Source organism: Xylocopa sonorina, chromosome 3 (genome assembly GCF_050948175.1).
Source record: "Xylocopa sonorina isolate GNS202 chromosome 3, iyXylSono1_principal, whole genome shotgun sequence".
In the NCBI taxonomy this organism is placed as follows: domain Eukaryota; kingdom Metazoa; phylum Arthropoda; class Insecta; order Hymenoptera; family Apidae; genus Xylocopa; species Xylocopa sonorina.
Window position 1 is genome coordinate 14,732,248 of NC_135195.1, and position 13,796 is coordinate 14,746,043.

General features: G+C 43.2%; 2 protein-coding genes across 5 annotated transcripts in view; one reads left to right on the plus strand and one right to left on the minus strand.

The window, feature by feature from the left end:
- Nucleotides 1–13,796, plus strand: part of Ten-a (Teneurin-a transmembrane protein) — a 568,813-nt gene that overhangs the window by 275,378 nt on the left and 279,639 nt on the right. The gene's annotated exons all lie outside the window — the stretch shown is intronic.
- On the minus strand, nt 2,282–5,744 carry LOC143422368 (nose resistant to fluoxetine protein 6-like). Its single transcript, XM_076892943.1, has 12 exons — nt 5,522–5,744; nt 4,962–5,206; nt 4,572–4,765; nt 4,355–4,473; nt 4,037–4,279; nt 3,758–3,962; nt 3,517–3,682; nt 3,364–3,443; nt 2,984–3,113; nt 2,741–2,915; nt 2,508–2,647; nt 2,282–2,413 (listed from the first exon to the last, which is right to left on the minus strand). The coding sequence occupies exons 1-12, from the start codon at nt 5,742–5,744 to the stop codon at nt 2,282–2,284; spliced, it is 2,052 nt and encodes a 683-aa protein (XP_076749058.1).

The window sequence follows — 13,796 nt, forward strand, 5'->3', positions numbered from 1 at the left end:
GAATACTTAAAAATCAAGAAACCACTGGTTACATCAGAGTCGGTGTCAATTCGAAATCCAAGTGATGGAGGTCAGGTAACTCCGACGGAACGACGACCAAACGAGTGGCCTGTTAGCGCGTCTCATCATTTATTGAAAGCATACTGACGCCAATAACGTGACACCATACTTATTTTATAAAAATGAACAAGCGAACTTTGGCTTTCACGAGGGCATAGTGCAGCAGCTAAGTTGCCTTTACGTTATGAAATAGTTGGGTCATATTCATAATTACGTAGCCACCGTATTAATAGAAATCTTTCATCCAAAGAAATGATTACTTTCGGTGTCATAGCCCCTTGCTAATGATAATTATTGTAATTTACTATCTCACTTAGTAAACTTTCAATTCAGATCTTAGGACAGTTATTAACACGACAATTCGACAGTTAAACATATATTTATGTTGTCGAAAAAGGATTGAAAATTCTTAACTGATGAAATGTTATGGTAGTTAGTCTAGGTGCATAAAAATAACATAACTAAATTTTGACGCAACAAAAAGTGAACTGTGCGACATGCTCTAAATCGCATACCAATGAAGAAAGAGTATTATCGATGAAAGATTTGCATGAAACTTCGCAGAACGATTCAAATATGGGGTTCCTGGAAGCCTGTAAATGTACGAAGAGAGGGGATATTTTGGTTTTGATGGTTTTCAACAAAAATTATACACTTCTCCTTTACTTTCAGCAAGTATACATTTTGTAGAACAACGAGTGCGTCTCTTTGATTAATAGTCTAATCGCGTTACACAATAAGCCACAGATTATCATGACTTGGAATAGCGACTTATCGGAGAAATTTAAATAATTCCAGTTTTCTTGTCTCTTCTGAGAGACATATACTACTCTCTAATTGCCTCTCTTGCCATCTGTCTCGCGAGAAACGCACTAATATTTGAAATCATTGTCAAACCTGCTACCCTTAATCCCACTTCTCGCGCCTTTCTTGCATTCCTGCTCAGTCCCCGAAAAATCAAATTTGCAGATTTCCTACCAATAGCGACCTATCCACTTGCCACATCCTTAACCACTTCTCCACACGAATCCACTATAAAACATCTCAACTTTACCGCTGGTACCATATTAAACACACATCAGACATAGACTCTTGATTTGCTATTCGTTTTACAATAAATATGTTTGTTATTTGTTAAGAAATCGTATCAAATGCAAATTTACTAACTTCTCTTCCCACTATCGTAACAAGAATTAAGGTACACGTGACAACAATGACGGGGAAGAACTTGACGAAGATCTATACCCTTCGAATGCTAGATAGAACTTAAGTTCAAGCCCCATCGTAACGCGTGATTACGTAATTGCGCTTGCTGGGAGAAGACAGAGAATTCGCAATTGACAGTTAACGAAGGTGTCCAGCAAAAAATTTGCTCAACTTCCTGTACCGTAGCTGCTCATCGAACACGTCCGCGAACAATATCAAAATTGAACGCGAACGAAAATCAGACTTGCTCGGGAAAAATCGGTGGGCCAAAAATGAAATCGCCCTCGATCACTCGTTAGGCAAGAAATATGATCCCATTAAATAATCAATAGCGAAACATTCGAACCTAACAAATTGTCGCGTGACAAATCGCAGCTCGATCGCAGGGTGAGCGCGTTGCCGTGTTTCATGGCCGTGCCCCGCGTTAGGATCCACGGTGAAAGGGTTTAACGACGATTCGTAAATGAAATTTTTTCATTCAGCGCCGATCAAGCGCGAACTGGAGCCGTTCTAGGCATTCCAACGACCACGATTCCGATTCTAATATCCACGAGCCGACTTATGAATCACGGAGCGGCGCGAAACGACGCGGAACTGCGAGAAGAGTTCTGGGAGACGCCAACCCCGACAAATTAAAACCGCCATGGTTAAATTAACGGTACCCTCGGCGCGATGAGATGAGAATAAAACAACGTACCATGCCGTGTAATAAGGAGATGTCCCGGATTTGATGCTCCTGCGGGCTACGAGCGCGACGGTACCGTTGCGTCCATCGTCCTCTCGCAAAACACCCTCGTAAAACGCGCGTCTCTACGTCAGTGTTTTCGATGAACGACAAAAAAATCGAAGAATCGGGATGAAATGATTGGCAACGCGTGAAGCAATCAGTACATAGAATTGTATGGGAGAAATAATTTGCCAATCTATGACTGTTCCGTTTTATTTCACATCACTCGTCTCATGTGTCAGGATTATATCTAATTTATGTACGAAGTTTATGTTTTATCTGTGACATTTATGTACACTGGTTAGCAGCTTTTCTCTTCTCGTAAACTCGCAACAATCCAATGAATGGCATTTCTACTGTAGCCGTGAGTACAAGAGCAGAAACATAAGTGAGAATCGTTGTTGCAAGGAACATGAGAGACTGTAAATAGAAATGAGAACCAACAAGTGGTTCAATTATTCTTCCAAACTGTACAGTGATACCGCTTAAATGTAATTAATACCATTGCACTTACAATTGAAATATCCATGTAGGACGGGTAGCTAAAAGTATGGTAGAGTCCTATTATTACAACAGGATTTACGAGGTAAGCGGTGTACGCCAATGTATTGAGGGGATACCATATTTCCCACGATAAGATTTTCTCAATGAAACCTGAAATAAATAGGGAAGAAACTGAATTATGTTCTCATTTAGAAGAATACCGTTTTATGATACTGATTAATTGTTAAGGAAAGATTCACATACCAGCGTTATGTGTGATACATGCGATTACGACCCAACCGACGCTAAGGGCCCAGAACGTTCTGCATGTAGCTGTATGGAAAACGGTGTAACCTTTAGATATAGGTTCAATGCTCATTCCATATATGACCCATAATTGCGTAATAAATGCTAGGATCCAAATTGCAACTACGACTTTCTGAAACGTGAATCGGATTAAACGATAACGTACATACAATTACAAAGAATACAGATAAGATATTTTACTTTTGACAAATTCAGTCTGTAGTTCCATTTCTTAAGAAGTATGCATGCGCCCACTCCTAACAAATATGGCGATATTCTAAGCCACGGGAACGTGTATACATGCCTCACCAAATCATGGAATTCGTCGATCCTAAAAAAGAATATATGTATGTTTATATTTAAGATTTTCTAACCAATATCGAATAGTCTGAAATTTACTTACATAGCAGTGTAATTAAAATAGTATGCTGTATATACGATCCCGAGTAACGATCCAACCATAGACATGGCGGCAAGGCACAAAGCAACGTGACGATGCCTAAAATTGTTAAACGATTCCATGGAACGAAGGAATTTCAGATTCAACGACAAACGATAAAGGGCAGATTTTCAGAACTTACGTGATCGACAACAGCAGGAGGCACATAGTAAACAGGAAGAACTGCATATCGTCAGCTAGGAACCAGGTCCAATTCATACACTGAAATATATCTCTGCGGTATAGATACCCAATAAAAACCTGCTCTAATAAAATCTAATCAAGTAATTCCCACCATATCCTCCCATTCAAAGAAACTGTTGATGAACAAAACATTTCTCCACCAATATTTCGCGCACAGTTCGCCTGTTATCTCGAACTCGTTGAACAACGAAAATTGTTTTTGCCAGGAGAAGAAGATCATCGCCAAGAGGAGCAAAACGTAGTATGCTGGTGCGATCCTTTAAAATTCGTGCACGTAATTTTATGCTGAAAGAAATGTTAGAGGTGGAAAGATGTACCAGAACATAAAGTACCTGATGTATCGGTGGTAGAAAGCACTGAGAAACATTTCAAACTTTGCTGTCAGGCTTAGTGCCTCCTGCTGCGCCTCCTGCGATTGAAAATGGCGCATCAAAAAAAAGCCACTCATAAAGAAAAATGTGTCCACCACGACCGAACCATAGAGTACTACTGGTAGAGAGAAGACAAGCCCTCCATGCGCAAATATTCCGTGATTACCTGGGTACAATACGGTATTTGTATTTGATTAATAATCGTGTTTGCTCAATTATGCTTGATCGAAGGTAACTTACCACTAAATATGAATGTATAGAAAATGATGTGGATTAAATCGACCCATAACACTGACAGGGTCTTTATCCCGTCAAATATCTGCACATGTTTAGGGTTTCGATTCATTGTACATATTTCCGGTATATTTGTATATAAAGAGAAGCAGACGAAATACTCTCTCAAACCGTTATCCAGTTTCCTCTTCGAAGGTTCTATTTTCTTATCATCATTTTCATTTTGTACTTGCACGCGAGTCTCTGACCCTGTTCAAAGAATTGAAATACATTTTGTGAACATTCTCAGCTCTTATACGAGAGGCATCTAAGAGAGCAGCTTGCCATCTGTATTTTCTTTACGATCAGACGAACACTCCGTTTCCTGTGAACGTGATTGAGAGGCCATAACATCGTACAACGTGCTAGCTATTACTATCGCCATTAACGAAACCAAAATAAATCTGTAAACGAAGTAAGAACAATATTTAACGATACCCGCCCGCGCGTGCCTCGAACGTGTCCTCTTAATTCGAGTACAAATTGTATGTTGCATACGTACAGTGCCACGATTATCTTACTGTCTTGAAGCCATTTATCGTCGACCTTCAAGACAGCAACACTTTGCAACTTGAGTTTCATTGAATAAAGTTCATCAGCGAATAGAGTTCCATTATCTAGCATTCTGTTTAACATTGTGGCTACTTCATGCTTAGTGCACGTAGCTGGTAAGCAAAGTCCAAGCACTACTATATTCTGAAAGCAGACAATTCAGCACTTTATTCGCTATCTTTGCAAGCCAGCTGTTCATTTTTTAAATTCACTCGAGATCTATGCTTTCCTTGCGTAACTGTTGTGAGACGTTACTTTCAGATTTTTCTGACATTAATAAACAATAATTTCATTTCTACCGCTTGTTAGCTAATTGCGTATTAAAAACTAGTTGCCTTACTTCCCACTCCATCGGTAAGTTATATTGGAGAACACTATCGTGACGGATGCTGCTGGTGAAGAAATTCAACTCGAACGGCGGAAACTCCTCTTTCGGGTTCCTGTACAACGAATTGTTCTTCTTACGGTCCTCTGAGTACCGTATTGCCATCTTATCAGACAGCATCTTGCATCCTATGCGATCCCCCAGCCAATAATTCTGCCCATTGGTGAATCCGTATGGCAGCAGTCCACTGGCATCCAACACTTGAAAAACATTAACGATTATGCGCATGCAGTGATAAATGTCGGACACCGTGTATCAAAGCAACGATAAAGCGTGGACAAACCAGAACTGACGACTACTAACGAGATTAATTAATAAAGTAATGGAAAAGATACATTAGCGCGAAACTGCGTATCCCCTTGTATCCCATCACAATCGCGAGTGTTGCTTCGTTGCCATCCATTAACGTTGTATTTTGCACTTGTTTGCGGGGAGTTTAAAATTTGGATTATCCACGTTTTCGCACTGTCGCTCTAACGGTGTCAATTTTTTTTTTTTTATCAAATGTTACTAACTTCTCAGAGCCCAGACTGTTCGACGATCCACTGCCTGGCGGAATTCTTCCATCTCCTTTCGACATCCGGTGAGGTTCAAGTACTCCGTAAAACCAGACATCGCGTACGCAGGAAGTGCCTCTGTCATCGCTTGCGAATGTTGTACACTCGCCTGGATCGGTTGATAGCACGTCACACAAATTATAGATAGACATATCCCTGACACTAATTTTCTGTCCTCCATTTCTTGATCAATTTCGATAACACTAATTGAAATTCAAAACGTCATTTAAGAGATAGTGCACACTTGTGGCAGCACTGAAAAATATAAATAAACACAGTGGCGAAAGTTCTAAGCGAAACTAGAGGGAAGAATTTGAAGGTAGTTGCAAGTCTTGTTATACTCTCTAAATGCGTAGGGAGAATACTTAAAAATCAAGAAGACACTGGTTAGATCGCTGGCGGTGCTAATTCGAAATCCAAGTGATGCAGGTCAGGTAACACGGACGGAATAACGGCCAAACGCGTAGGCTGTTGGCGCGTCTCATCATTTATTTAAGGCACACTAACCCTGATAATGTGACACCATGTTTATTTCATAAAAGTAAACAAGCGAACTTTGAATTTCATGAGGGCGTAGTACAACAGCTTTGTTGCATTTACGTCATGAAATAGTTGGGTCATATTCATAATTACGTAGCCACCGTATTAATAGAAATCTTTCATCGAAAGAAATGATTTACTTTCGGTGTCATAGCCCCTTGCTAATGATAATTATTGTAATTTACTGTCTTACTTAGTAAACTTTCAATTCAGATCTTACGACAGTTATTAACACGACAATTCGACAGTTAAATATATATTTATGTTGTCGAAAAAGGATTGAAAATTCTTAACTGATGAAATGTTATGGTAGTTAGTCTAGGTGCATAAAAATAACATAACTAAATTTTGACGCAACAAAAAGTGAACTGTGCGACATGCTCTAAATCGCATACCAATGAAGAAAGAGTATTATCGATGAAAGATTTGCATGAAACTTCGCAGATCGATTCAAATATGGGGTTTCTGGAAGCCTGTAAATGTACGAAGAGAGGGGATATTTTGGTAATGATGGTTTTGAACAAAAATTATACGTTTCTCTGCTATAAGACATATACTACTCTCTAATTGCCTCTCTTGCCATCTGTCTCGCGACAAGCGCACTAATATTTGTATTCATTCTCAAACCTGCTACCCTTAATCCCAATTCTCGCGTCTTGTTTGATTCCCTTTCAGTCCCCGAAAAAACCAAATTAGTAGATGTCCTACAAATAGCGATTATCTACTCGCCACATCCTTAATCACTCCTCCACCCGAATCCACGGTAAAACATCCTAACTTTACCGCTGGTACCACATTAAACACACACCAGACATAGACTCTTGATTTGCCATACGTTTTACAATAAATATGTTTGTTATTTGTTAAGAAATCGTATCAAATGCAAATTTACTAACATCTCTTCCCACTATCGTAACAATTGTTAAGGTACACGTGACAACGGTGACAGCGAAGATCGTGACGAAGATTTACACCCTTCGTTGGCTAGATCGAACCGAAGTTCAAGCCCCATCGCGACGCGTGATTACATAATTGCGCTAGCTAGAAGGAAACAGAGGGTTCACGATTGACAATTAACGAAGGTGTCCAGCAAAAAATTTGCTCAACTTCCTCGCTGTAGCTGCTCATCGAACACGTCCGCGAACAATATCAGAATAGAACGCGAGCGTAAATCAAACTTGCTCGGGAAAAATCGGCGGGCCAAAAATGAAATCGCCCTCGATCACTCGTTAGGCAAGAAATATGATCCCATTAAATAATCAATAGCGAAACATTCGAACCTAACAAATTGCCGCGTGACAAATCGCTCCGTATCCCTCCGGCAATTATTCACGCAGCTCGGTCGCAGGGTGCGCGCGTTACCGTGTTTCATGGCCGTGCCCCGCGTTAGGATCCACGTTGAAAGGGTTTAGCGGCGTTTCGTAAATGAAATTTTTTCATTCAGCGCCGATCAAGCGCGAACTGGAGCCGTTCTAGGCATTCCAACGGCCACGATTCCGATTCTATTATCCACGAGCCGACTTATGACTCGCGGAGCGGCGCGAAACGACGCGAAACTGCGAGAGGAGTCCGGACTGGGAGACGCCAACCACGACAAATTAAAACCGCCATGGTTAAATTAACGGTACCCCCGACGCGATGAGCGTCTAATAAAACAACGTACCATGCCGTGTAATAAGGGGATGTCCCGGATTTAATGCTCCTGCGGGCTACGGGCGCGACGGTACCGTCGCGCCCATACCACGTACTATCTCGTACTCTTCTATACAATCCGTTTTTTTTTTATTTGGCATCTTATTGCTTACGCGTGAATATAATGAAGAAAGAACGATTAATTATAGTGTTAATTTTTCAGGTAGTTGAACGTTATTTACAATATTTAAATAATCGATTTACTCCAATTTGCTTACGCACATGCGATCACACACATACTTCTAATGTCGATAACATAATCTTTACGTATAAAGTGTAAATAAGTTTTTATTCGTTCTCGCATTCATGAGATTATTACACTCGTTATATAATAAATGACTAATTGATTAGAATTTCTAGTCACATACTACTATTGCACATACTATTCTCCGATTGCCTCGGATACGATCTTCCATCAATTTTCGATCGCTTGGACTGTTACCGCAAGTTGTGTCTTGCGTGAGCATTTGGTCGAGAGTGCGTACGCGACGTATCGTTATTTCTCTCCTCCTGCAGTTTACTGTCGAGCTCTTAAAATTTACGACACATAAATCGCGGAAAATACGCAAATTAAGTTGCCTATGTGCTTCGAGCTGTAAAGTGTGATAATTAGAAAAACATCTGAAGCGTCCGTGTCGGTTTTCTTAACGGGCCACGCGAATCGCGAGTCTTCTACGAACTGGCATGGCATTAAGCATCGTTTTGGAGGCCTACGGAAAGATCGCGCGGCCGTTGTTCGTTTTAGAGGCTCGTTTTCGCCCGCTCGCGTTCGCCCTCGAGTTCATCGGCCTCGCACGCGCGTATCCATCCCCGGTCCAATCGGCTGTGTGATATGTTTAACGTTGAATGTAATTTGAAGGATAAGCGACGCGCACAGGTTGCTCCTTTGACGTTCAGAAATTATGATGTCGGCAACTTCCAGATTGAAACTACTTCGCCTGCGCAACAGTGAATAGAAGAGGCGAAAGGGGCCCGGGGGTTGCGCCGGATAACCGAGACTCGGCCGTAGTTTCCATGTTCCTCGTTCGATCGGGAATGTTCGAGCGCTCTCCATTATCCGCGCTTCCGTCGACGTTGATTTTTCAACTGAAACTTTAATCAACGTAGTTTCACCGGGCGCGTAATTATGCGCAGGGAAAAAACACTCTTGGACTATAGCCGCGCTTGGCTCACCATCGCAACCGTCTCATGGCGGCGAACGAAATTGTATTCCCGCAAAAACGACGCGTCTCGTTCTAACCGATTCAACAATGCGATAAGAAAACGTTATTAGCAAGCATTATTTTGTTCTGATCTAATCAACCATCAGAAACTATCGTTTTACACTGTCCAAAGTCTGTTGCGATCGGTACAGACAGCATGGAGTGACCATCCTGCGAACCTAACCTCTGTCTTCGTAGCCTCCTCATCGAATTGAAAACGATATCCGCACCGAGAATTGGTCCTGTCTCGATGCAATTCTCGACCGTTCGACGGGGAACGCCTGGCGTTACATCCACAGTTGTATTATAGCTGTATCGCGGTACTTCCGAGGTATCCTTGTCTATGCTGACGCAGCTCGGACGGTATTCCACCAGCGAAGAAGTTCCTGCATCGTAGCGGGGTGCATTAAGCGTTGATCACCGCCATCGTTTCCCAGCTCAGCCAGTTTTAATTGCGCCAGGCCAGCTTCAGCGGAAAAATTCCTGTTACTATAAGGGCAATTGACGAGGCCGATTAACTCGGCCTATATTAAATCGCGAACTGCCGATGATCAGCGTTGATAAGCAACCAGGTCGGAGTTACGCTAATGCCAAGTCTCGATCGATCGACATCGACAACGTTTCCCTTACTTCTCCGATTTCAGCCACGATATACCTGTTTCTTCCCATTAACCCTTTACTTCCTTTCGCCTCACCTTATCGTTTTAACTTATGTTTTATGGTGAAAAATTGCAAGATTCTTGGCTTGATACAGATAACACGCAGTCGAGTTCGTCGCGCAACAAGTTACTAACGTAACAGTACACTTCTCGTCAGGGAATCATAATTCAATGGTACGCTTTAAGTAAAATGGTAATCGACGCTACCTACTTTACCATCGATTTAAACGTGTCAGCCGTGCGGCATAAACGAATTGCGTATATTCAACTGAATATTACAGGAGAGGCGCGAATCGGAACGAGGTAAAAGAATTATCGGTTATGCTGCCACCGATACGTCCCTGTGTGGCAATGACTGATTAACGATAATTCCTGTACGACCGTCGAAACGCGACGCAGGCACACGGGTGCCCCATGAACAGGTCCCCTCGCGATCAATACGCGGCTGGTATTAAATCGCAGAAAGCGCAATTAATTTAGATTTCCCAGCAATATCGCGGTGGCCTCTATCACCGTTTTGCGTAAATAACACGGAGCCGGCTTATTCGGGGCCGGCTGCGCGGGGACGTTTCCTCCGCGTCCGCGGAAATTGCGTTATTGTTGGCCACGATCGACCGCGCGGCACGAAAAGAGGGCGGGAGAACGGGAAAAAAAAAGAAGAAAAATAACAGACACCGACCTCTGTTCGGCGCGCGTCGAGTCCGGTCGGTGTATTCACGCGTGGGTGTCGCATTCCTCGCGCGTTTCAGCGAGATTCATTTTCCGCGAGCGCGACGGTGACGGTGGACCGTTTGAAAAATCGTCTCGCGCGACTCCCCATAAATTGCTTATCGCCGCGCGCTACTTATGGCTGACGGAAATTAATATTTTCTATAACAGCTGACGGGAATCTTGAACGATGGAATGCAGCGGCTCGTCGAGACTGTTGGTGTCAGAGGCGTGATCGACGTTGTTACGGATAGCAGGACCACGAGCGTGAGTGGAAAACTAGAACTGGACGGCTCAGTGACGGCCATTTGTTTGAAGAACATTTGAACAAATTTTGGAAACGATCTAGAAGGATGTTTCCTAGAAAATTATTAATTTCGCTTAATTTCCAAGTAGTAATTTATTTGCGAATTCAAAGAAATCGGTTCGTACACGATGAATGTAACGTGTGCAACGTCTTAACGTTCAGTTTCATCGAGAAAATTGCCATCCTCCGCTTCGAAGACTGTGTACGCAGGCTAGTCTTTAAATAACTATGTCGAAGGGAGCATCTCGTTAAGGCCAACAACAGTTTCGTTTCGTTCCGATACGAGGAGGTTCTAACAGTATATTATTAATGATGAAGCGAACTATGTAGCTAAAACATGGACATGCCTCGCGATCTATAAAACGTTCTCTCTCCCCTCATTATTGGGCAGCAAGGCTGATAAGACGTTGTTACCTCCGGGGGTGAAAGAGGAATTTCGTGATTTCCTGCCTAAAAATCGACGTCTCGTACATCGCAGATTATTGTCAGATAATAATTTTACGAAATTCTCAAGAAACGCGTTACAGCAATTATTATTTATAATTAAATTTCAGACTCAATCTCAACAATATTGTACGCGTAACCGTTTTTACATGTAATTTAAGCTTGTAAAGCGTAAACGAAGGTATCCCTGCTTCAAATTGAGATTTTCTATTCGTTTTACAACACGCCGCCTACATTGTACCGAAACAATCCAAGCAGCTAACGCGTAATCAACGCTAAAAGAAAAGTACAGCGCTGGAAGCATAACGTTATAACGCACAATTTACGATCAAGTGTCAATCCCGTTGTAGAATTTAATTAACCCGCTCAGCCGTGTTTTCCCGAACAAAAGCTGCTATGTAGGGCGAAGGAAGAAAAAAAAAAAAGGTAGAAGAATTTAAATTAAATTTTAGAAGCGCCTTTGTTAAAGATTTACAAGAATCCCTGCGAGAAATTCCGCGAAAGCAGAATCTTTTGAATCTAATTTTTAAACGCCGAGGGATTAAAGCACTGAGAAGCACGTTTTCCGGGACGCGTCAACTGAAAAAACTGTAATCGTCGTTGAGAACGTTAGTGCGCGAACCGCACCCTTAAACGGGCAAGTCCACCGCGCGTAAATCACGAATCCGGACTCCAAAGGGTGCTCGCCCCTCGCCTGCGCAGAGTTCTAAGCCGGGGATGAGAAAATTCGTTGGACAGTGACGTTAAGAGGAAGATATCGGGGCACTTTACCCCGTGTACGCATTACGCGGGTAGGAAAGAAAGGGGGACGGAAAAACGCACGCGTGCCTTCTCTCCCTTGACTCGGTCAGGGGACCGACCGACCATCCCTCCCTTCCGTCGCATTCTTGCGGTAATACGTGCGAAATTGCGAGGGTGCATTTTTAGCTACGCGTTTTGAGATTGCATTCCGTGAATGGTCTCAAATTTTTTCACCCCCTCGGCGACAGCGGATGAAATCCGCGCGTTCGCTCGCCGTGAATTTCCTCCAACGAAACAGGTGGACGGACAGTTTCTTTCGTTTCTGTTTACGACGAGTGATTTCAGGAGCCGAGAAATGAGGTGGAAGGGAATAAGTTTTTTTTGCGGTTATGGAAAGATGGCGTGGATCGATGCTGGTGTTGCCGTGTAATGCGTGTACAGAAAGGGGTGGCTTCGCCTCGAAGCGCAACAGTTAACGCGTGGCCCACCATTGACCCCGAGAAATCATCGATTCTTCTGCATTTCGAGTAAACTCGCGCGGTTGTATTTCGTTCGGAAACTGCAACGAACACGATGGCGTTCGAAAATAGCGGAGAAGTTTAATTCCAGCGAAGTCATATCGCTCGGAGGTGAATATTGTCGAGAGCCATGGGAACGTTCGCGATGATCCAATAAAACTTCTCTAAACACGAGCCGAGCAATTGGCGGGGCCATTAAATTCGCGAACGCTACGCTCGCTGAATAAAAATTCTCATTCGACGGAAATAACGGACCGTAACGTTATTCAATTCAGGCGTTAATACGTTACAGGGTGGTGGGGGGTTGAGCTGTTAACGTTTTATCCAGGCCCCATCGCCTTGGCACGTTCCTCGGAAGTGCGCGCGCTACGCAACGATGTCCATACTCCTGCTTACATTAAAGATCGCGATCTTTATTATAACCTCGTCGCCGTAAACTCTCGTAATGACTGTTTCCTCGTGGGTCCGCGAGTGCTTTAATTCGCCGCGTTACGACTACGGTCGCTTCGTCGTTTCCTCTGTTCCACCCCTTGGTTACCAACCCCTGGTTCTTCGCTCGAGCATAAAAATTCAAGGATATCAATTAAATCGAGACTATCTCGTGGAAATCGAGCGATAGTTCGTCGCGATCAGTATCATTCGCCTGGCACGAAACTTATTCGTTTTCGCTCGCGGTCCAGAATGCTCGAAAACAACTGAAACTCCGAACGAATCGATGTCGACTGCGGCAATTTTGGGATACCCCGCGAAGCGTGCGACTTTATAAGCCGCAATGTTCACTTTGGAGGCTAAACGGTTTCGTCCTCTCGTTACGTCGACCGAGCGAAATTGCCTGTTCTTAATTTCTGCCCCATATTCGTTGTAAACGTTGATCGGTGAAAATTTCGCAGCCGCGAACGCGCGCAGGACCACGCGCATTCCCCGAGTCACTCGGAATGGACGCGGATTTTATTAGCGGGCCACTTTACATTAATGACAAATTGAAATAGAACGGGTATAAAATAACGCGACGTATAATGAATGATCAGGGAAACGAAATCACGTTATATATACATATACACGCGAGCGAATTAATCCAGCCCCGGTTGAGTATCGTAATAAGTATCGTAATTTGCATTCCGTTTGAAGTGTTTGCGTGCTGCCTGGCAAAGCGGCTCTGACATCGATATTCAAAGCGGTTAAGCGTTACAAAATGTGAAGAGATGCCCGTGGCTCTCATAGAGATTGCACGAATCTCGTTCTACCCGCTGCTCGTCTCGTTTATGACGCGCGGCGTGTTTCACGGGCGAGCATTAAAACCGAACGCGTCCTCGAACAATCGAAAATCTAACGAAACACCGGAGGAGTGGCCGCGAGAACGAAACGTCGAGAGAATTTAATCCACTTGGAATATTTTTCTGCCCGGCACCGCGGCGAGGCGCA